Source organism: Sorex araneus, chromosome 1 (assembly GCF_027595985.1).
Source record: "Sorex araneus isolate mSorAra2 chromosome 1, mSorAra2.pri, whole genome shotgun sequence".
Classification (NCBI taxonomy): Eukaryota; Metazoa; Chordata; class Mammalia; order Eulipotyphla; family Soricidae; genus Sorex; species Sorex araneus.
In genome coordinates, this window is record NC_073302.1 from 266,429,435 (window position 1) to 266,451,725 (window position 22,291).

The 22,291-nt window shown below is 34.2% G+C and overlaps 1 protein-coding gene across 3 annotated transcripts in view; it reads right to left on the minus strand.

The window, feature by feature from the left end:
- Positions 1-2,920: 2,920 nt before the first annotated feature.
- Positions 2,921-22,291, minus strand: part of DACH1 (dachshund family transcription factor 1) — a 423,983-nt gene continuing 404,612 nt past the window's right edge. For 2 of the 3 annotated variants that reach the window (XM_055122548.1, XM_004604002.2), the window contains one exon: positions 2,921-5,678. In XM_055122548.1, the coding sequence (XP_054978523.1) occupies positions 5,641-5,678 (38 nt within the window). In that variant the 3' untranslated portion in view covers positions 2,921-5,640. Of the gene's footprint in view, positions 5,679-12,462; positions 12,484-22,291 lie in introns of all 3 variants that reach the window. The other variant, XM_055122554.1, reaches the window with a different exon arrangement.

Consider the following 22,291-nt stretch of genomic DNA (forward strand, 5'->3'; position numbering starts at 1 on the left):
ATTACACTGTATTATAATTTTTGCTCTCACAAACTGGGACACTGTCCAAACAGCAGGACTTAGAATGGTCCTCAGTCCAGAGTGAAGGCATAAGAACCTCAGGGTCTTCTTCAGTGGTATGGGGATGACAAAGATATTTGGGCTGACGACACTCAGGGGAAGAAATCCTCAATGATAATTGAAATGTCTCTGCCTTGTGTATTGATTCTGAGATCAGATGAAATCTCACTCAGAAAATATATTCAACTTCTATCGAATCTAAGCGAGATGACTGTACTTAACCCACAACTAAGGGGAAAATATATAGTTATATGTATTTATTATTTGGAGGGGCCCAGGTTTGTTGATTCCATGCAAAGGTCTGATGTTGTGATGTTGCAAAGGCCCGCGGGCCTGAGGATATGGTGCTACTCATATTGCACTGCTGAGGGTTACCTGAGCCACCAGATGATACTGAGCATGGGTTCTCCACTGTCAATCAACCAAGCTTGAATCACCATGTGGCTCAGGGATAAAAATGGGTCCAACACTTACAAGACATATGCTTTAACCCTTGTCTAGTGGGCCCAGAAACACTGAGCAGTGCTTGCAGGTTGAGAGAGAAAGAGACAGATACAGAGAGAATAACTGTGTGTGTGTGTGTGTGTGTGTGTGTGTTTGTATCCAGATTTAATATAATTTAAAAGTTCTTATAAATTGACAGTCCAGAGTTCAGGGTGCCTTCCCTACCCTCCATTACCTCATGCCCCACGGAAGTCCTTGGCATTTCCTAGGTGATACTCTCACCCTCTCAGACAGTGGTCTTCAACCTTAATAGCTTATTAGGATCACCCTGGTGAACTTGAAAACTATTCTAGTGCTCTAGCCCTAACCCCCGAGATTCATTTTTAATTGGTCACAGTATTTTCTAACATTCTCCGCTGCATCAAAGGAACTTCCAAGCTGCCCTACTGGCTTGTGTTTTGACTTGAGGCAATCAGAACTTTCAAGGAATCTAATTTAGGACGAGAGAGAAATTGATTGGTTCACTTCTGTGGGCTGTGCACCTGAACAGCGGCAAAAGTCAAGCAGTGGAGCAGGTATCACAGCAATGAGAGCTGAGAAGTCAAGGTGGAACTCAGGTTCGTAAAGTTGGTGGCAATGCTGAATTGGAGTCCCCTGTGTACTCCTCTGTCTTTATAACTAATCCCTTTTTGCTCTTTAGGCTTGTCAGAGTTTGTTTGTTATACCTGACCCAAGGTCTCCTGTGAACTCAATAATTTAACTTAAAATCTGCAGTTCATGTAGCTATCAATGTATTTACTCTAGTATGGGAGTTATTCATTTCCCAGTGTACTCATTTGGCATTTATCCTCTATGTTTGGGTCAATTTAGGTTATTGATAAACCCAAATGCACAAAAGTTTGTGGTATGAATTGAATATTGTGCACCAATAATCTGAATGAATTAAGAAGTTGTTTGCCAAGCACAAATATTTTGTGTGAGTAAATGGGTTACCTATCATAAAATAAAAGTGTGGTCCCTGGTAAAAACAATTTGATAGATATAAATGAACAAGCAGCATAAAAAGAACAGTATCACATTTTATCTTGGAGAGGTGTATACATGCTCTTTCTGTCTCAACAGAATCATCCAGTTTCCCAAGCATCCAGTACTCTTATCTAGAAGGTAACCATGTAAAATGTCAGTTGTATATTCCTTATACTAAAAGGTGGTCACTTTTAAGTAAGATTTTCTAACAAAATTATAAGCATCTGTGTTCTCAACTGTGTTCTCATGTCCATTCATTACAAATCTAGCACAGCTTTGTGCAAGTAGAGGCTTTATTAATGAATCTGCTGAAATGAATAAAATGGGGATCAGTTCAGATTTTTTATAGCAGTTGTACACATTTAAGATAAAGGTTAGCACCAAGCCTACACATGAGAAAAATGATGTTTATACAATGCCATTTACAACAATGTTTTAATTCTGTTACATCTCTACTTCTCGTATTTTGAAAATGCAATCCATATAACTTTTATTTATAATTAAATGTCCTCTAGTAATAGCTTTAGTTCAGATTATAAATTTGCTAGTCCCAATAAAAAGCACTTGGAAAAGGTTATCATCAAATTCCACAAACATCCAGACTGTATCATATTCTAGTAAAAGTGTTACTAGCAAAAACATAAGAAGACATAAGACAAAAATGTGTCTGTAAGGGTCACATAAGCATTAAAGATTTTATTAAGAAAAACTTCCTAATTTGTTAACCTATTGAAATATTTGGGGCAGGAAAATACAGTTTACATTCTCTTGGGAATATTGAGAATATTCATAGAAATTGCGAACCAGTATTTCGTCAAATGCTGCATTTTGGATTGATAAAATATTTATATATTAAAATATATTGGGATTTCAAGGTGTCTAAAGGTAGCTTTTTTTCCAATGAGAGATCAAGAGCTAAACACTGTGAGTAACAAATCTACAGTCTTATACATATGGAAATAATATATTTTGTTCCATCAACATGTCTACTTTACATTATTCAGCACAAAGCTCTTTGAAACAAGAATCATGGGAATATAAGAATATAAAGGAAAAAGGTACAAATAACAGCTTCATAAACTGAGAAATGTACATAAATAAATCATGTATATGTGGGCAGTTTGCTTAGCTGGCAAGAAACAAAATATGGAAAATCTGCTTGTTAAACAATAACTACAGAGTATGCTTTTATGATGTTTTTCACCACAGTAATTCATATTAGAGATAGAAGCAGTTGCATGTTAAATAAAATCATTGAGCATTGTTCCCCTCGCATTGCAAAGAGCTGACTTATGTTGTTTTTAGATGCCTCCCATTAGAAAGTAAATATTCCTTCAATGCTGTGCATTTCACAAAATTTAATAAAGAAGACTGTAAATAAAGTCACAGGAAGATTTCAGACAGTTTTATTAGGAGATTGTTGAAAAGAAAAAGAAAATTAAATACAATAACAGTAAACGTGGTTCTCACATTGAAACCAGGCTCAAAGAACTAGGCTACCATAGAAAAATTTCCAATTCTTGCATTATGATGTAAAAACAGATTTTTGTACAGATTTTGTACAACAAAATTCGTAATAACCTTTTATCATTTTTAGAAAACTTTAAATATATAGATAAAAATAGACAATTTTCATAGGTCCTACATGAAGATGAGTATGTTCTGTTCCAAGGGCTTGCATAGAGCACAAATGTGGTTATAATATAGAACAACTAGACAATAATATTTTCAGAATTACAAAAGTATGGAAACCATAAAATGAGCACAATTTTACTTGTTTATACCAAAAAAACAAATTACAAACCAACCAGTATAACTAAAAAATGGGGAAAACTTTAAGTTACAGACTTAAAATAACATTTTATGAATCATAATATTTACAACATGTTAGTAAGATTCTCGTGATGTTTAGCTGATAGCATTTTTACTTTAATCCTTGCTAAAATTTCATTTATTTTAATTGAACCAAACTCTAAAGCATTCTCAAAGGGCTTGAAAATGTGTATTTTAAAACTATTTAATCTATCTAACAGGTGACTCTATGCAAGGAGCAGAGCAACGGCAGATTCTACTACATATGTAAGTTGGAGGCTTTTTAAAAAATCTTTCAAAAAATGCGTGATTCAAAAGCTTGCCACAAGTTCTTCCAATTATAAGTGTTGTAATCCTTTAAAGACTGCATATAGGGAAAAAAAAGAAGAAATACATATAATTAGGAATAAAATGTGCTGTGCTCATATAAGAAAAGATGGTTATGGAAGAATAATGCTTCGAAAACCAAGTTTCTATAATGCACTTACTAACAATACATTAAATAAAAATATCGCTCCCTTTAAGCAAGCTAAAATAGGAATTGTATATATAACTTTTATGTATTAAAAATGGACTTAGATGATTAATAGCAAGCTACACAAGAGATATGTTCCAGTATTGCAAGGAAGACCTAAAAACTATAGAAGCTTAGTGCCAGAATATCTATAATGTTATTTTTTTCTTGACCAAATAATTAACACCCAATTAGAACTATCTTTAAACATTTTTAAGCAAATAGCAAATATTCTTGGTCATTTAAGATTTTGCTATTAATGGTAATAAATAGTTACGATCATAAAATTTTAAGATGACAGCAAAATCATAAAATGTACAGCAACTGTACTGATTCATAACATCAGTCTTTAAAGGTGTAACATCATATATAGGTGAAACCACAGAGAAGGTAACTTCAGCATGTAATAAGCACTGTTTGCAGTTTACTTCCAGTTATCTGCACAAAAGTGAAAACACATACTGCAACTTCCAAATAGACAGTGAAAATAACAGGTAGCCACCCTTCCCTCTGACTAGGGTGGGAAACACAATACATTTTAACTTTATCATTCAGTGCTACATGGTATTGAACTGACACATCAAGGGTTTGTTAGGTTTTGTTTTTCAGCAACATTAACATAATATGACATTAACATATAAAAATATTTCTGGTGTTTTGATTTTACTGTCCAGCCACAATCCATTCTCAATAGTGCTGTTTGGGGCACTAACGAGTTCAATATACAAATAAAAGTGACTGAGACACAGTTCTGATGTCACCAGATGCTTATGATCTCATTCATTAATACTGTGACTCCAGACAAATATTTACATGCCTGCATGCGTTAAAACCAGAAAGGTGTCTTTCTGACCAACAGGGTGACAAAACATATTTCTAAAGTTTTCATTTTCCTAAACTCTATTATACTACTGCATACATAATACCTTCCTTGTATGTTTATGTTTATATACTGTACATTTGACCAACAGTTTGAATAAGAAGCATCATTATTATTTTAAATTCTATATATCACTACCAGTTTGGAATGAAAATGCGTTACACTTGTATTTTCTGTTTTTTGTTTTTTTGTTTTTTTTTTTAAGAAAAGAGACCATCAGTGAAACGGTTTGACTTATACTTAATGCTTCTTTTCAGATCTGTAAAATGATATTTCACTATGTTATTCTCCACATCCACTTGTTGGTCTTTTGGAAAGCATGTGAAAAAAATCTTCAGGAGAAAACCCACAGGTAGGGAGTGAGTTTAAGATTGAATGTAACAGAGCAGTATTCTTTATTTTCTGATTTTTAAAGGAATCCTTTATGCCCCTCCCCCCTCCCACAAAAGTTTATTTCCAACTGTTCTTGCTGGTTTCTGGAGGATATAATTCTGCAAATTTGTGTGACCACTGCAACAAGAGTCTATTGATGTGCTCAGGTACAGAATTTTCAGAAGAGGAAAATGGTTCATTCCATTAAAAAAAAAAAACAATGCTAGGTCTTATTCAGACCTGCTTTTTACTCCGTATACAAGGGTCCAGCAGCAAAGTTGCAGTTATTAGCTGTAAGAAGTTTGATACTTGTACATTTACAAACATTCTCAGGTCTCTGGCATGAACCACAGGTGAAAAATCAATGGAGGAAACTTTTGTTGTAGTTGAATACTTAAACTTTTAAAGAACATCAATACACAAAATTGAGGAAGTTCCCTTCAAAGGACTTTATTTTTCACCAAACTTCCAATGGCGAATGTCTAACTGCAAAATTCTTTATTATAACATGAACTTCTTCAACAGGAAAAATTCAGTACATGACAGTAGTTTTCAAATACAGTCTTCCATCTAAAAATAAATAACAAACATCATTTATTAATAACAGGAGACATAATTATTTAATACAAAAACTGCAGAATTGGATATGAAACTTGTGCACTTTATTTTATCTTTACTTGTTTAAAAAGTTACCGTTCTTCAAACAGTCTCAAAGTTAATTTCATAATTGCATTGAGTTTATGTGATCAAAATGAATACTGCATTTCTACTTCTCATAAATATATATTTGCTATTTTGATATCAGTTTCAGAACATTCAGGAAATAGATGAGTATGTGTGTGTGTGTCTTACTGATATGCAAAGCTAGTTGATTTCTGTTGAATGACAATTACTTCCTTCAAGCTTGCAAAACCAAATTTTCTCTGAACGCATTCAGGTGTATCTCCATCATGAAAGACTTAGCTCCCATCTTACTCTTTAGCAGTGTTGTTAAATATACCATGTAATGTAACTATTGTGCACATTTGTTGCTATTTATATGAAAGTCATCTAGGTTATTTCATCACTATCAATGAGCTATAGCCTTTCCCCCAAAAATGAGTTTAGACAAACAATTAAATATTAAAATGGAAACTATACTCCAGTTTTCAACCAGTGGAAAAACACAGTTTATAAAAAAGAAATAGTAAATTAATATTGGACCTATTCAAAGGAAGTGGAAGCAAGACATAGAAAATTAAAAACCTAGAACATAAATAAAGCAAATTCAACCCATTAATATTTTTAATGTCCCCTAAACTAACCACTTTATGGTTATAATTAAAAGTGTGAATATCTTAGTAAAAATATGCCTAAACTTTAAGCTTCAGCATCAAGAGTAGAAGGTAAACAGAACAAAAAAAATAGTGCTCAAATATTAAGCACACACTCACACAGAGACACTGCAATGTGTATAGATAGATGTCTGCTAACTTCAGGAACTAAAATAACAAGAGGCCAGAAAGATTGTACAGGAGGGGAGGAAGGAATTTTCCTTGCACATGGCTATCTCAGTTCAAAATTCAAGTAGCATGTGTGTATCACTAGGGGTCACTTCTGAGCACACAGTCAAGAACAGCCCCTGTTAAGAGTCAGGAATAACATGTGTGTTCTCTTACATACATTTAGCATGAAGTTATTCTCAGTTTCTATATTGCAAATTGTAATGCTCAAAGAAGGGGGATAAAGAGAGAGGGGTGGGGGAGAAGGAGGAGGAGGAAGAGGAAGAGGAGGAAGAGGAAGAAAAAAGAAAGAAGAATTAGAAGAGAAGGGGAGAAGGAGGAGGAGAAAGATAAGAAAAATGGGAGGAGGAGACAGAGGGGGTTGGGGGGTAGAGAAGAAGAAGGAAGAAGAATCAAGGAAGAAGAAGAAGAAGAAGAAGAAGAAGAAGAAGAAGAAGAAGAAGAAGGAGGAGGAGGAGGAGGAGGAGGAGGAGGAGGAGGAGGAGGAGGAGGAGGAGGAGGAGGAGGAGGAGGAGGAGGAGGAGGAGGAGGAGGAGGAGGAGGAGGAGGAGAAGGAGAAGGAGGAGAAGGAGGAGGAGGAAGAGGAGGAGGAAGGAGGAGGAGGAGGAGAGGATGATGGGGAGGGGGAGGAGGAGGAAAGAAAGTAGAAGAAAGAAGAAAAAAGTGCATGTCATAGAGGCAATTTAGGGGTGGGGGTGGCTGAGCAAAATCAGGGACATTTGTGGTGGAAATGTACACTGGTGGAAGGATGGGAATACTGTATGACTGAAACCTGATCATGAACATTTTTGTAACTGAGTATCTCAAAGTGACTCTAATAAAAAAAAAGATCAGGAATAGCAAAGTCACCCTATAAACTAAAATAAGAAGGATCAGAAATAAACTTCAGTCAAATTAAAAAATAGAAGAGTCTAAATATTTGAAGATACTACTATCAACATTAAGTAAATGTTTTAACTTATCTAAAGTGGATACAGTAACTTGCAAAACATCAAAAATAAATAAACTAAGTTAAATCAACTTTTACTTTCAGGAAACATTTACATCCCCATATTTCACATTCCTATGTTATATTTTATCTTTGACTAATACCTAAAAGATATCATGGACATTCACCTTTGCTATATATCCCATACAGGGAGTATGTTCAATAAATATTCTAATGTATGAATTAATGGACTAATGGATAAGAGAATGACTTAATATGACTCACACAAATGTATATAGATATAATCAGTTCATATATGCCACGTATTTAAATTATAAACAATGCCACTTTAATATATAGCTATTAAATTTAACTAGCTCTGCTGTATACGAATCTTTCACAAGTGAAAGATTCAATGTATAAATGAGACATCAGTTTCTATAGGTTAAGACATTTCCATGACCGAATAATACTTAAATATCAGATTACTTCAAAATTATCTAAGTGCATGTCATAGAGGCAATTTAGGGGTGGGGGTGGCTGTGCAAAATTAGGGACATTGATGGTGAAAATGTACACTGGTGGAGGGATGGGTGTTAGAACACCTTGTGACTGAAACCTGATCATGAACAGTTTCATAACTTCGTTATTCAGGAATAGAAATATACAGGGATAGAAAGAACTTGATAGGGTTACTCCCTCTTCCTCTTTAGCTTTTGGGTCACACCTGGCAATGTTTAGACTTATCCTGGCTCTGCACTCAGCAATCACTCCTGGTGGTGCTCTGGGTAACATATGGGATACCGGGATCAAACGTAGGTCGGCCACATGCAAGGCTGATGCCCTATCCCCTGTGCTGTCACTCCAGTCCCATCCCTCTTCTAGTTTAAAAACCTTAACTTTCAAAGAAATTTGACCTTATGATTTTGTCTTTTTTGTAGATGCATATTATGGAAAATCCAAAGTCTGTTGAAAAAATAGTTTAATCCAGTTTTATACTGTTCTAAAGATGTGATGTTAGGTGTGTTAGCTACACTAAATAGACAAAATGTTTTTGGAGAATTAATAGGTCTCTGAATAATAGTACTGTAGCTCTACTTAAGACTTGTTATAATAAGCCTCCTGGGTGAAAAGTTGAGTGACAAGCATGCTGGAAAGAACATAGAAAACCATAGTTCATAATGCACTCTATTTTGGGGGGAGGGAGCACTCCAGGAATGCTCAAGGCATTCTTCTGACTTGGCACTCAGGGGTCACTCCTAGAGAGCTTGAGAGTCCTTATGAGGTGCTGGGATCATACCAGGGTCAGCTGAATGCAAGGCAAACACCCTACCCACTGTACTATCGCTCAGACCCCTGAACTCAATTTTATATTATATTAATAATGTTCTAAATACTATTTCTGACCCTTAACCAGCAAATAAAAGCATAGGACCATAGTAGTCAAGCAAAATGTAGCTAAAAGATATCGAGATCACTTAAGTATTTTCAGGGCTAAGACTTGATTACTCAATTGTATATTGTTGACTCTGAAAATCAGAGGACATTTGTTTTAAGGGTTTCCCTTTGAGCATTACACTTACCCCCTAAAATAGAAAATTACACACATTTACTATATTATCTTCACTAATAACCAATGATGTATTGGTTATATAAAAAATACCCTTTATGTTTGTTCATGCTGCAAAGTTCAGTAAATAATAATTATCGATAATTCAAATGAATAAATCTATTACTTAAGATCATATAAGCTGGAAATAAAGGGAAATAACTATTATCAGTATAGCTAATATTTTCTTAATACCTTTTATGTTCAAAGATGTTCACTGTATTTAAACCTAAAGTCCTGTCAACTCAGCTCAGCAAGAAATAGGTATCATGTGCATTTGAAAAATAAAATATTTGTTAAATCTCAAGCAGTTAAATATATTGTATTTACCCCCGCAAGGATAGTAACTGTAGTTGGAATGATAGTATTTGTATGACTCCCAATTGTATATCTATTCTATAATATCACTAATGACCAAATGGGTTATCACTGCATGAAATACAGAATTTTGCTACCTTGTCGAAAAGTTCCTTGCCATCTTCCCCCAAGTAGGAACTTTGATATGTGGAGACCTTCAACTGAACAACTGGAGATCAGAACAAGGATTCTTACCATTTGTTTCGGTGAAAATATCTATCTTTATATAATAATTGTTTGCTTTTGTATGGGAGGTTGATATGATAGGGAAATCATCCACTTTGTGCATGGGAGTACTTAATTAAAAAAGTCTTTTCTAATTAAAAGCATTTGGGAGTAGGGATTGAGTAAAACTATTTAAATTACAAGTTGCTAATAGTTCCAAAGTTCATTGGAATTTGATGCTTACAGCTATAATTTGGTATGTAAGGAAGCATTGAGATTGTTGAATAGTTTATAGCAGGTGTGAATTTTTATATGCTGTTTATTGTTATTATGCAGATTTAGATATACAGATGATGACTTAAGGAAAATATTTGAAATTCTTTGTATAAATGGGTCTGTTTTTATAATATCAAAAAAATACTGATTTTTAAAGAATCTATTTTGATTTACCAAAGGAGAAAAAAATTGGCAAACTATCACAAAATTTCCTGTACTGCTTTTATGTTACATTAAGTTTACTGTTCTGCTTTGTTTTCAGTTATTACTATATGCTATATATAGCATGGTGTGTACGTATATAAACTTAGCTCGTATTTCATATAAAAAGCTAGAGTATTGACTTTTATTAACTATTATTAATATGATTTAATAAGTTTCTATATTAACATTACCTACAAATTGGAACAATATCAATTTCTTAATTGGGTGATAGTAGGAATCCATTTTTTTCATTAAGAGAAAGAAATTCTTTCAAAAGGAAGAATGAGTGGTAGATATTATAGGTAAATTCTGGACTTTAAAGAATTCATCAGTCGGAACTCCCAAGATCTCTACATAACTTAAAAAAAGATTAATAAATTGTATTTTGTGTTAAGAAGTAGCTTTTGAAACAGCCATCTGTTCATACAAAATTTTATCCAGACATCAGAAATCAAAATTTGCTAATTTTTATGTCTTAAATTGTGTAACTGTAGATCGTATAAATGTTACAGAGGACAAATGTATAAGATTATATATCTAAGAATTCTGCTATTTACTAAAATATACTAAGTTAACATGAAATAAAGTTAACCTGGACTACTCTCAACATAATGTATTAATCATGTGAAGTAAGGAAAGCCAAAACAAGTGATGAAAACAAAATGTTAATGATTCATGTGATATTTGATAAGTCAACTAAAGGAAGTCAAAATAAAAGCAAGCAAACAGGAACAGATGGGAAGGATCTTTGTCAAGTCATAACCCCTCTTCTAAAACCCCCAAAGGAAGAAGATAATTAAAGAAAATATTTTTTCTTGCTTTTTTTATAATTTTATATTTAGAGTAAGAACATTCTGCTTCTACTAAGCAAAGAAGCAGAGACACAAAGTCTACATTTAACATAAGAAATATTTTAAGAGAGATTGATGTTGAGCACTAGAACTTTTACAAGTGGATACTAAGTAAATATCTTTCCAGTTGATGAAATACAGTTAATAAGCCATTTCCTAAAGTTCTATTTAAGATTACATTCTAGTCAGATACATTTATATATTCTATTATAAATTTATCTTTAAATTTATTTATCTCACTTTTAGCATATGAAAAATAAACTGGGCGGTCCAGATAATATAAAACGTACTTTTTAGTTCACTGACACTATAATAATGTTCCTAATTCTGTGCTACTGATCATAGACTATCATATTATGGGGAATAGATTATTTTATAGAGCAAAATTATAAAAGCGCAATACTGGAATCTAGCACTCTCAAGCCCAAGTTCTGTGGTGCATGGTCCTGAGACACCAAGCACCATTGGGAGTAGAGTCCCACTCCCCCCCAAAAATTGTGAAAGCATAATATTAGTAAAATATTTTCCATGGTACTTCTTAGTGTGGTTTACTTTAAATATAGTGGTACATTGTCATTTGTAAAATCAAGAGATACAGGGCCAGGGATATGGCTCAGGAACAGAGAACATACACTGTATATATGACACTCTGAGTTTGATCCCTACCCTGGAAGTTAAAAAAAAAAAATGAAAAGGTCCACATGGAACATTATCTCCTTTACTTAAAGTGCTCTACTTATTAATATTTTACTAAGTAAAAGAAGAGAATTAACACATCCTAAGTGACTGGAGCAATAGCACAGCAGGTAGGGAGTTTGCCTTGCATGTGGCAGACCCAGGTTCGATTCCTCTGTCCCTCTCGGAGAGCCCGGCAAGCTACTGAGAGTATCCCGCCCACACACGGCAGAGCCTGGCAAGCTACCTGTGCCGTATTTGATATGCCAAAAACAGTAACAACAAGTCTCCCAGTGGAGACATTACTGGTGCCCACTCAAGCAAATTGATGAACAACGGGACAACAGTGCAACAGTACTATTATATTATAATCAGATATCTGTTTTACAGAATATATATTCAGTTCTTTCAGAGATAATTAAAAAGTAAAAATAAAAGTGTTACAACAGATTTGAATTTGATGTAACTCAGCATTATAATTGCAGAATATGAAATGGCCTGATTTGGGTTAAAGAGATACAAGGCCAAATTTCACATTCTTTTAAATATTTTATCCATGAACACCTGGACTATTTAGTAGTGGACACAGACTGTGTTAAAAACATAACACAGGTATTATATTTATACAATCCAAATATACTAGTACAAGTAGTATGGATTAGAAAATAAACATCAGGACCCATTCATCTGAACTAAGAGTAGAAGATGCATTTGATTACGAGGTCAGTATAGAGTAAAACTATTAACTATGGTTAATACTAAAAGCCAAAAGAATTGTAATAGATACCTTTATGTAGTTGTCAGCTCTCTACGAAAAAAAAAGATTGAGTGAATGAGATGCACTGGCTAGAAAAACAAGTTCTGAGAAGGACAACATACATGTTTTTCAAAGAACATTAAAGTAAAACCTAGTCCTTTACATCAAATTTGAGTTAAGTACAAGAAACCAGGAAATAAGCCATATCAACAATTTGCCAATCTGAAGTGAAACTAGATTTTAATTTTTTTTTTTTTTTTGCTTTTTGGGTCACATCTGACAATGCACAGGGGTTACTCCTGGCTCTGCATTCAGGAATCACCCCTGGTGGTGCTCAGGGGACCATATGGGATGTTGGGAATCGAACCCGGGTCGGCCGCATGCAAGGCAAATACCCTACTTGCTGTACTATTGCTCCAGCCCCAGATTTTAGATTTTGTGGTATCACAAAAGGATCATTATTGGACTAGCTTGCCTAATCACAATTTTTGTTCTAAGTGGAAAACTAAGCTTACAAACCAGTAACAAAGCTGAATTAAAGAATATGAAGAAAAGCATGAGAAGATGCCCAGATGGCTGTGGTTAATCGTTGGTGACTTGGAATTATTCAGTCAACTACAGCTCCAGGTAAAAATACTTCCTAAAGCAGCCTGAGAGTATCTCATTTCCTCTGAGAAATGGGATTCTTGCTGTCAGCACCGTCAAGGAGAGGTTCTTTTTTCTGAAGTTTAGGTTCAACCATGATGTTGATGCTTTCTGCTCATAAGGAGAATTTTTCTACCAGACATTAAAAGAATCCCGATGTTTTTACTCTTAATGATCTTTCATCTGCTTACTCAAGGATCTTCTTTGGATTGGAGTAGAAAGCTGGATCTTCTGGCTCTATGAATACTTGTGCATTTAAAAACTAAATATTGTTCAAACCGCAAGCAAAAATAAATTATGACCATCGTTAACTATCTAATGTGTTCTTAAACAACAAGCACCAGTCAATTCTAAGTCTAGTGTTAAGAAATTAGTCCTCTAGTGAATGTTTTAGTCACGAATGCTCCGAATATACCCAGGAGGAAGGGTTTTGGATCCATACAGAGTATTACAATAACCTAAATGCTTTTATAACTAATTATTATAGGATCTATGTTCGTGCCTCTTCCAAGTCGCTAGGACAGTGTTCACATTGTACAGTTTAACTATCAAAGAGAAACCAAATAAGGTCTGGCTATAATGTCGTTAAGAGAAACTATCATTGCCCTGTACTTGGTGTATCTATTTATAGCACCATGAATATTGCCTGAAATCTGGTAAGGTACTTAATAAGTGTCTGTAATGGAAGATATTATCAAAACAAACATCACAAAATAAAGGGCAAATGAACCTTATATGCCTCTGGATGTTATATCGAGAACAGAATTTTACTTGCTAATATCCTAAATTAAAATACACTTTTGGTACATAATGATGAGGAAGTGTCAGTACAAAATGAGAAAGATTTTAGTATACTACATTCTTCAAAAATATCAGCTATTACAATATTTTTAAAAGGCCAAAATATTACTTCAGATTTAAGAGACTATAGGAAAAGTGAGAAGCCAGAGATGAAATATTGCCAGAAAGGTAAAATGCTTGCCTTGCACAAAGCCTACCCAGATTTGATCAGTCACTCCATATGGTCCCTGAGCCTGGCAGAAATAATCTCTGAGTCCAGAGCCAGGAGTAAGAATTGAGCGCAGACAAAAATAATGAGAACTACATACAATATGTGATTCTAATAAGGGTTCAGTAACACTCTAAAATTTTTATAAGTACTAGAAAGGACATGATTAGGTTTGCTAATAAATTAGGATTTAAATAACATATCAAAATAATTGTGTCAAAGAAATATTTAGTCAGTTGATGTATGTGCAGTACTTCTGCATGAGAAACAGCCTTATTTTTAGTGTATACTCTGAAATATGCACAGGTAAACACAGAGGGTGAAGAGCTATGATTTATAGTTGTCACTCTCAGTGATTCTGAAAATACTGTGTGAATATAAGAAAAAAATTATAAAACCAGGAAAACAAAAGATCAACATGTTTTCCTTTTTTTTTTTCAGTTTTGATTTGGACACGCCCAGCTGCTATCACTCTGGCCCATGACGATTTTTATTTTTAGGTTTTGGACTTTTTGGCCACACCTGGAGATGCTTAGGGGTTATCCATGCTTCTGAACTCAGCATCGATCCTGAGTTGGTCATGTGCAAGGCAAGTTTCCTATTTGCTGTACTGTCACTCCAACCCCACAACATTTGTTTCTTCATTTTAAAGAAACAGAATAGTTCAACTGAGATGGAGAGATAGATATAATTACTAAGTAATTTCTAAGTAGAGAGGCATGAGTAAGCCCTGCGTACCTTCAGTTGCGGCCCAAATAGCAAATACTACTACTACTACTACTACTACTACTACTACTACTACTACTACTACTAATAATAATAATAATAATAATAATAATAATTTGAGTCCTGGCACCACAAAAGTAGAAAAAAGAAAAAGAAAAAGAAAAAGGATGGAAATGATTTTTCCAGTGGGTTCACATCTGGCAGTGCTCACTCTGGGTTATACCCTCTGGGAACACTCATGGAAGGACTTGGAACTTGGAACAACTGGGGCTGGATGGATTGAACCTGAGTTGGCTGTGTTCCAAGAAAGCATGCTGCCTCTGTGCCATTGCTCTGGTTCCATGAAATGAAATTTAAATAAATCACCAGTATTATATATGTACTAAAAACATATTGAAACTGGATACTCTCTCCCACACACACACATATAACTTTTCTCTGAGTATATGGGAAGTATCCCAAGGATAAATATGTTTTCTGCTTAGTAACAAAGTTTTTGCAAAGTTCCACTCATGTTTCAGACGTTGAAAACATGTATAGTGAATTTAATAGTTATGAGAAAAAAAAAAAACCAGGTCTAGATTCATGAAGTTGGATGAGGATACAAACATAAAATAGATTCTGGTCAATAGATCCACTATATTTCAATGGTGAATTCACAGTTGTAATGCTTATGAAATCAGGTTAATGATATTCTCTTGTTTGAACTGAGTTTGCGAATATGTATGTTTTGGGGGGGTATACAAAATTACTATTTCATTTACCTGTGTTTGTGAAAAAAATATTTTTTACAAGTTTATCAAAAACTAAAAACAGATCCCAAATTCTTTAAAATTTTTGCTTTGTTTCTATGAATAAGAAAAATTTTATTGCTTGTAGGACGTTTTGGTAAAGTATTTTTGAGTGTTTGTTCTAATTAAGCACTCATTAGTAAGAAGCGAGAACCCATCAGAGTGGTTAATGTACCAGCAAGTGAGAATTAGGTACTTTGCACTTAGGTTACCTTGTCCTGATTGGAAGGTGAGACCTCCCAACTTCAGCAAGGTAAAACACAATGGCAACTCAAGGCTTTCTACTTTCTTCAGTGCATTTCTGGGGGAGAAAAGACTAAGAAAGGGAATGTGCAAGAAATAATCAACTGATGGCATATATGAGCCTGAGTGGTGAATGGACAAATGATCTACTTTGCTTAATTAAAACAGCACTGAAGAAAAGTGAGGTCTTGTTTGAGAAAATAAAATTCTGTACAGAAGGAAAACAAGACTCTTTCAAATCAAGCATCTGTATCCTTTCAAATCAAGCATTTATATTTGCATCCCTACATGAAACAAGCTAAATCCTCTGTGAATAAATTGAGTTTTCAGAATAAATTTGTGTGTTATTTCTGGGTAAAAACCAAAGGTGGCAATTAGAAGGGCAGCTCTTGTCAGAGCCTAGTTATTTTCTTTTAAGTTTGGAGGAAAAAATCATCATCTTTAAAGAGTTGAGCGCTTTCTTCTTTTTTCTATTTTCTATAGCATGACTAATTCAGTAATTTTAATAAAGTTATATTTGTTTAGGGAAATAATTGTAGTGAATAAAGTTCCGAATCTCTAGAACTTTAGCGTATTTATATAATGCTGAAATAAAAGTGCTGGTCAAAGGTTAAATTTACCAACTGAAAATTCAGTGAAACATCTCACATTTTTCAATATATATGAGGATTTTTAAAACTAACACTATGTGGGGAAATGGTTTTCTTTATAAGTTAACTAATAAAATTGTCAAATGTCATTTAAACAATTGTGAGAAAAAAATAACATTTTACATAAGAATTTTAAGTAAGATATTCCTTTATGCAAAATATAAAAATGGGTACATATGAGAAATGAGAAATATTAGAGTATCAAACAGGCAGGAAAACCTGATGATAGAATTATTTAAAAAATAAATAGAATATCAGAATTAGTAGTTTTTGTTCAGAAATGTAACCTAGAAAAAATAGTTAATCAGACAAGTTTTATAAAATGCCTGTCAAAACAATGTCCACCTTTGAAGTTACTTACAGACTGATGTCAACATTTGTTCTAACTTTTAATATATTCCTGAGTTTATAAAATATGATTGTATAAATCTAATAACATTCCTGCCATCTTTCATGTTAATTTCATTTACTCAAAATTGGTGGGCATTTTCAAGATGCCCATCAATGCTCCCTACCTCCAGGATTTATATTAGATCCATCTCCTTCTTTTTTTTTTTTTTTTTTTTGTGGGCTGTGCCTAGGAACTTGTGCCTAGTAGAGAATAAGGTAAAATGATCTGTTACTTTAAAGATTAGGTTAAAAACCAGATTTTTTACCTCGCTGTCACAAACTTTCTCTCTGACTCTTTTCACTTGCTTAATCTGATGAATTCCAGAGCACGTATCACTGCTCTGGAATATGAAGATTCCACGCAACAGGGCACCAAGGAAGACTCTTGGTTGATAGAGAGCAAGGAACCAGAGCCTTTACTCCCTGACACTTGCCACCCGAGGCTTGCCAACAGTCACATAAATGCATATGAAAGTTGATTCAGTCTCATCAGTCTAAAATGGACTATGGACCATTTTTCAGCCTGGAAAAAACTAAAGTAGAGGACACAGCTAAGCTAGTTCTGGATTCCTCACAATCAAAACCAGTGAGGTAACAGATGTTATCATAAACCACAACATTTTGAGGTCATTTGCTAGGCCCCAAACAGAGAACTAATGTATTTTTAGAATTGAAAAAAAAGGCATGAAGGACAATGTTCTGGGGCAGTATTTTGGTTCTCCTGTCGGTATACCTCAGCTTGTATTACTGAAGACACAAGAAAGATTCTTAACTCTGGGTAATGTGAAGGCCTCTAAGTGAAATGTGATTGACTTTTATAAACTCGCCTGTATTTCAGAGAAAACACACACAGTAAAACCAACTGTATGTTTCTAATACAGTATTTCTTTGTTAATATATCTCCCCTTCCTCCTCCCACCTCACAAATTGGAAGAGAGGACTTTGGACCACATCTAGTAGTGCTCAGTGGATTCTCCTGATTCTGTGCTCAGGAATAAACCCTGATATTGCTTGAGGGACCATATGCTGTAACAGGAACCATGGTGGGTCTGCCAGATGCAAGGGAAGCTTCTTACCTCCAGTTCTACTCATCTGGAAAAATTCACGCTCAAAACATGTATAGGTATACAAATTTTACTATAATAAGATATATATTTTTTCTTTTTGGGTCACACCTGTTGATGCATAGGGGTCACTCCTGGCTCTGCACTCAAGAATCAACCCTGGTGGTGCTCAGGGGACCATATGGGATGCTGGGAATCGAACCTGGTTTGGCCACGTGCAATGCAAATGCCCTACCTGCTGTGCTATTGCTCTAGCCCCAAAGTAATAAGAGATTTCTTGAGCTGCTTCTACTTGGGATGAAAAATAGGTATTACATAGGACAGTGATGAAGACTATAATTGACAATTTCGGGTGAGAGGTCACACCCAGCCGTGCTAAGGTCATTATCAGGGCTCTGCAATCAGGGATCACTCCTTAGCGGGTTAAGGGGACCTGCTATGAGGTGTCTGGGATTAAACCTGGGTCAGCTGCATGGAAATAAAGCGGATACTTTACCCACTGTATTCTCGCTGGTCCTTTATTGGCAATTGTGGCCAATATTAAACATTTCAGCATATAGTAATTTTATAAGATCACTTTATAAATGTAGTATAAATAACAATTATAAGGAGCAATAGCACAATGGTTGGGTGTTCGCCTTTCACGCGGCTGACCTGAGTTTGATTCCTTGGCCTCTCTCAGAGAGCCTGGCAAGCTACCGAGAGTATTTGCCTTGCATGCTACCCGTGCGTATTGGATATGCCAAAAACAGCAACAACAAGTCTCTCGATGAGAGACGTTATTGGTGCCCGCTCAAACAAATCAATGAGCAACGACAGTGACAGTGACAACATACAGTTACATAATAATCTAATGAGCTATCTAAAGGAATGAAAATTATTCTAGATATTCCTAGAAGAAATCATCAATACAGAAATAGAGGGGGGTGCATGAAAATTTTACTTTATATTTGAGATGCTTAATTCTATCCCAACACACATACACAAATACATACATACACACAAATACACAAACACATACATACACATACTTACAACACACATACAGAAGGAAAAAGATAATAGAAAAAATATAGATTGAACCAGGAATTGGACAGGTTTTTTATTGTTCATTGCAACCTTTCGTTTAGCAATGGTGATTGACAAAATTCAATTTTGGTCAAATCTGGGATCTTGCAATATCAGAAACTGCTCTTTATTGCACTGCATGCTTTCCAAAGAAGTAGACATAACTCTTTGCAAACGGATTACAAAAACATCAAAATAGCCACAGACAATAACAAATGTCAGACACCAAATGGCTTTAAAATGGAAAGCAGTGAAAAAATGACAAAATGTGCTATCTCAAAAAATATGCAATGCTAACAATAACTTTGCATTTTATAAATCATTTCTGTTTTTAGACATAGAAAATATTTGAGTAATCTGGACTTAAAATTTTTCATTTATTATGAATTCTAGTTTGTTCACAACATATAATAAATCCCAAGAAACTCACAAATTATTTAACTTCAAAAATGCAAAAACTCTAAAAATCAGCATTCAAATGGTACTAAAACAAATATGCATATATTTTTTAAAAAGACAATAGTGCTGATATATGTATTTCCTGCCCACTATGAAATTCTGCCCTGGGTCTTGATAACATAGGCCACCATTTCCATTAAAATTAATTGCTTGTGGCCATGGTTACTGTCAGTTTTACGTTATTTTACTATCAGTAGAAATTGTGACATGAATAAAATTAATTTATGTCAATATGTAGATTATTATATACTGAATTAAGGTTAAGCTTCAAGACACGTGTAAATTAAAGAAAATTATTTAGGCTTGTGCTAAAATAACTTTATATAAAAAAATCCATCCCCCCACGACAAGAACATTATACTTCTCTTTTTCAGTTTATTTTCAGTTGAATTTGTTTAATACCAAATTGATCAAGTAAGAATGCCTACTTTATCCATATTCCTGATTCATTTCAACTAGACAGGCTTACGTTCCATCTCTAATCACGTAAATTTACTGGCATAACAAAAATATAAAGTTGTATGTCTCGGTAACTTAACTTGCCTATTTTTCATTTTCTTTCTTACTAGCAACATGGGGTTATCTGTATAAAGAGTTCACAACTTTGTCAGGTATAGTTCTTTACTATTTAAAGATTTAAAGGTTCCGTTGAAAAATCTCTAAATGCTACAATTAAGCAAAAACTTGATTACTGTATAATCAAATGCTTTGCATATTTGAAAATAATAATACTTCTAAAGCTTAAAATATGTTCTAGAACTATTTTGGTGCAAAACATACTTGTGGTAATTCACAATACTTTTACATGAACATTTTTCTTTACTTAGTATGTCTAAAAGAAAAAAAATTACTCCCCCCTCATCAAAATAAGACTATATTCTACTGTAAAATTATTGCAAAGAACATCACAGTATCAGAGGAAAAAGCTAACAATGTGAGTAAATTATTGGTGCATTTTTGTTTATGACTCTATTCAATGCAGTTTGATTACTTGAAAGGACTGGTATCCAACATATTGCCATATGAAACAATATCATGAAAAATACATGTCTCTTAATGCAAGAGTTGAACTGACAGTTTGTCATGAGCAAATTCTGCAGAATCAACAAAGATGTAAAATAAATAAGTCAAAATATGAATTATCTAGTATACTACTGTGTATTTTAGTATTCTGTATTCTAATTTTATGTATATAATCTAACACTGTAAATTTTTGGATCCTACTTTTATTATACTAACTTTAATGGACAAAACTCAATGTCAAGTAATCCATCCTTTATAACTGCCTTAAAAGAAACTCTGCATTATGTTTTCTCTATTTTAAAAAAATCAAGTCATTCATAACAAGGAAGGATAATGTAAAATCTAACAAAAATATATGAACTCAAAGCCATTTCTACATACTTTGCTTCTAAATGTTGCATTTGTTACTCATAAAAATCATTTCATGGAGTGGAAAGAAGTAGCTTGTCACTCTAGACTTTTCAAAGTAATGACAACATCAAGATTATGCAAAGAGACCTCTATGTTTGCTACATAAAGCTTTTAAAATACTGTTCCGAATATTTTTTTTCCGGACTTCACATTTATAGCACCTCAATTCAAATTCTAGCTCTGTATCTAGGTGCTTACTCCAACTTCTAATTGCCTCTTGTCACATCCAGACACCACAGTGGCCAGTCAGAATTATCTTTTAATCTAGATTGGATCTTTTTCCTGTATTCACTGCTTTGAAAGATCAACCAATATTTTCCTTTCTTAAATCCTGCAATTTGATTAATCCCTAGTATTTAGAATGCATCTTCTTACTCTATTCCTTGAACAACGTTACCTAACTTCTAAACTCACTGTATGGTTTATTTCCTTATTGTCACATTTTATTTCAAAGCATGACCTATGCAATGTACTTTACTGAATTTACTATAATTTAGCATACTGATTGCAGGTATGAAACCAGGACTATCACTTAAGAGTTTTAATACATATTACTTAGTAATATGTTCAATGTATGCTCAGAAACAAACCTAATGTAATTTCTTATGTGTTTCTAGAAGGCATAAAAGTATGTCAGTGCTATGGCCACTAGAAGAGTTGGATTTACATATTTAGGTTTAAATAAATAAATCACCACCAATAATGCAATAAATTGCTTAGTTTGTACTATGGAAATATACCAGCAGATAAGAGTATATTTCAGTAAAGACAATGTTAGAACTTTTATAAATATTAAGAAAATCATTTTCACTGTCACTGTCATTGTCATCCCATTGCTCATTGATTTGCTCAAGCAGGCACCAGTAACGTCTCCATTGTGAGACTTGTTACTATTTTTGGCACATCGAATATACCACGGGGAGCTTGCCAGCTTGCCAGGCTCTGCCGTGCAGGTAAGATGCTCTCGGTAGCTTGCCGGGCTCTCCAAGAGGAACAGAGGAATCGAGCCCTGGTCAGCCATGTGGCAAGGCAAGTGCCCTATCGCTTTGCTATCACTCCAGCCCAAGAAAATCATTTTATAATTAAGTATATAATATATTAAATTCTTTTGCCTTTTAAGTATATACTACCATAGTATATTAGTGAGTTCTTACAAACAACAAAGCAAAGAGGTGTTATAGCATAAAAGCATCAAAACATGACTGGCTCCTGAGCACAGAGCTAAGAACGGCCTCTGAGCACCACCAGGTGTGGCCCGGCACCATCCCCCATGAGTACCTAATTTGCTTCATATACGAAAGTATAATATATAATCAATGCATTTAAATGGCATTTGTTTCATAGTTACTACCACACCTAACATGTTTTTTTTTTTTGTCT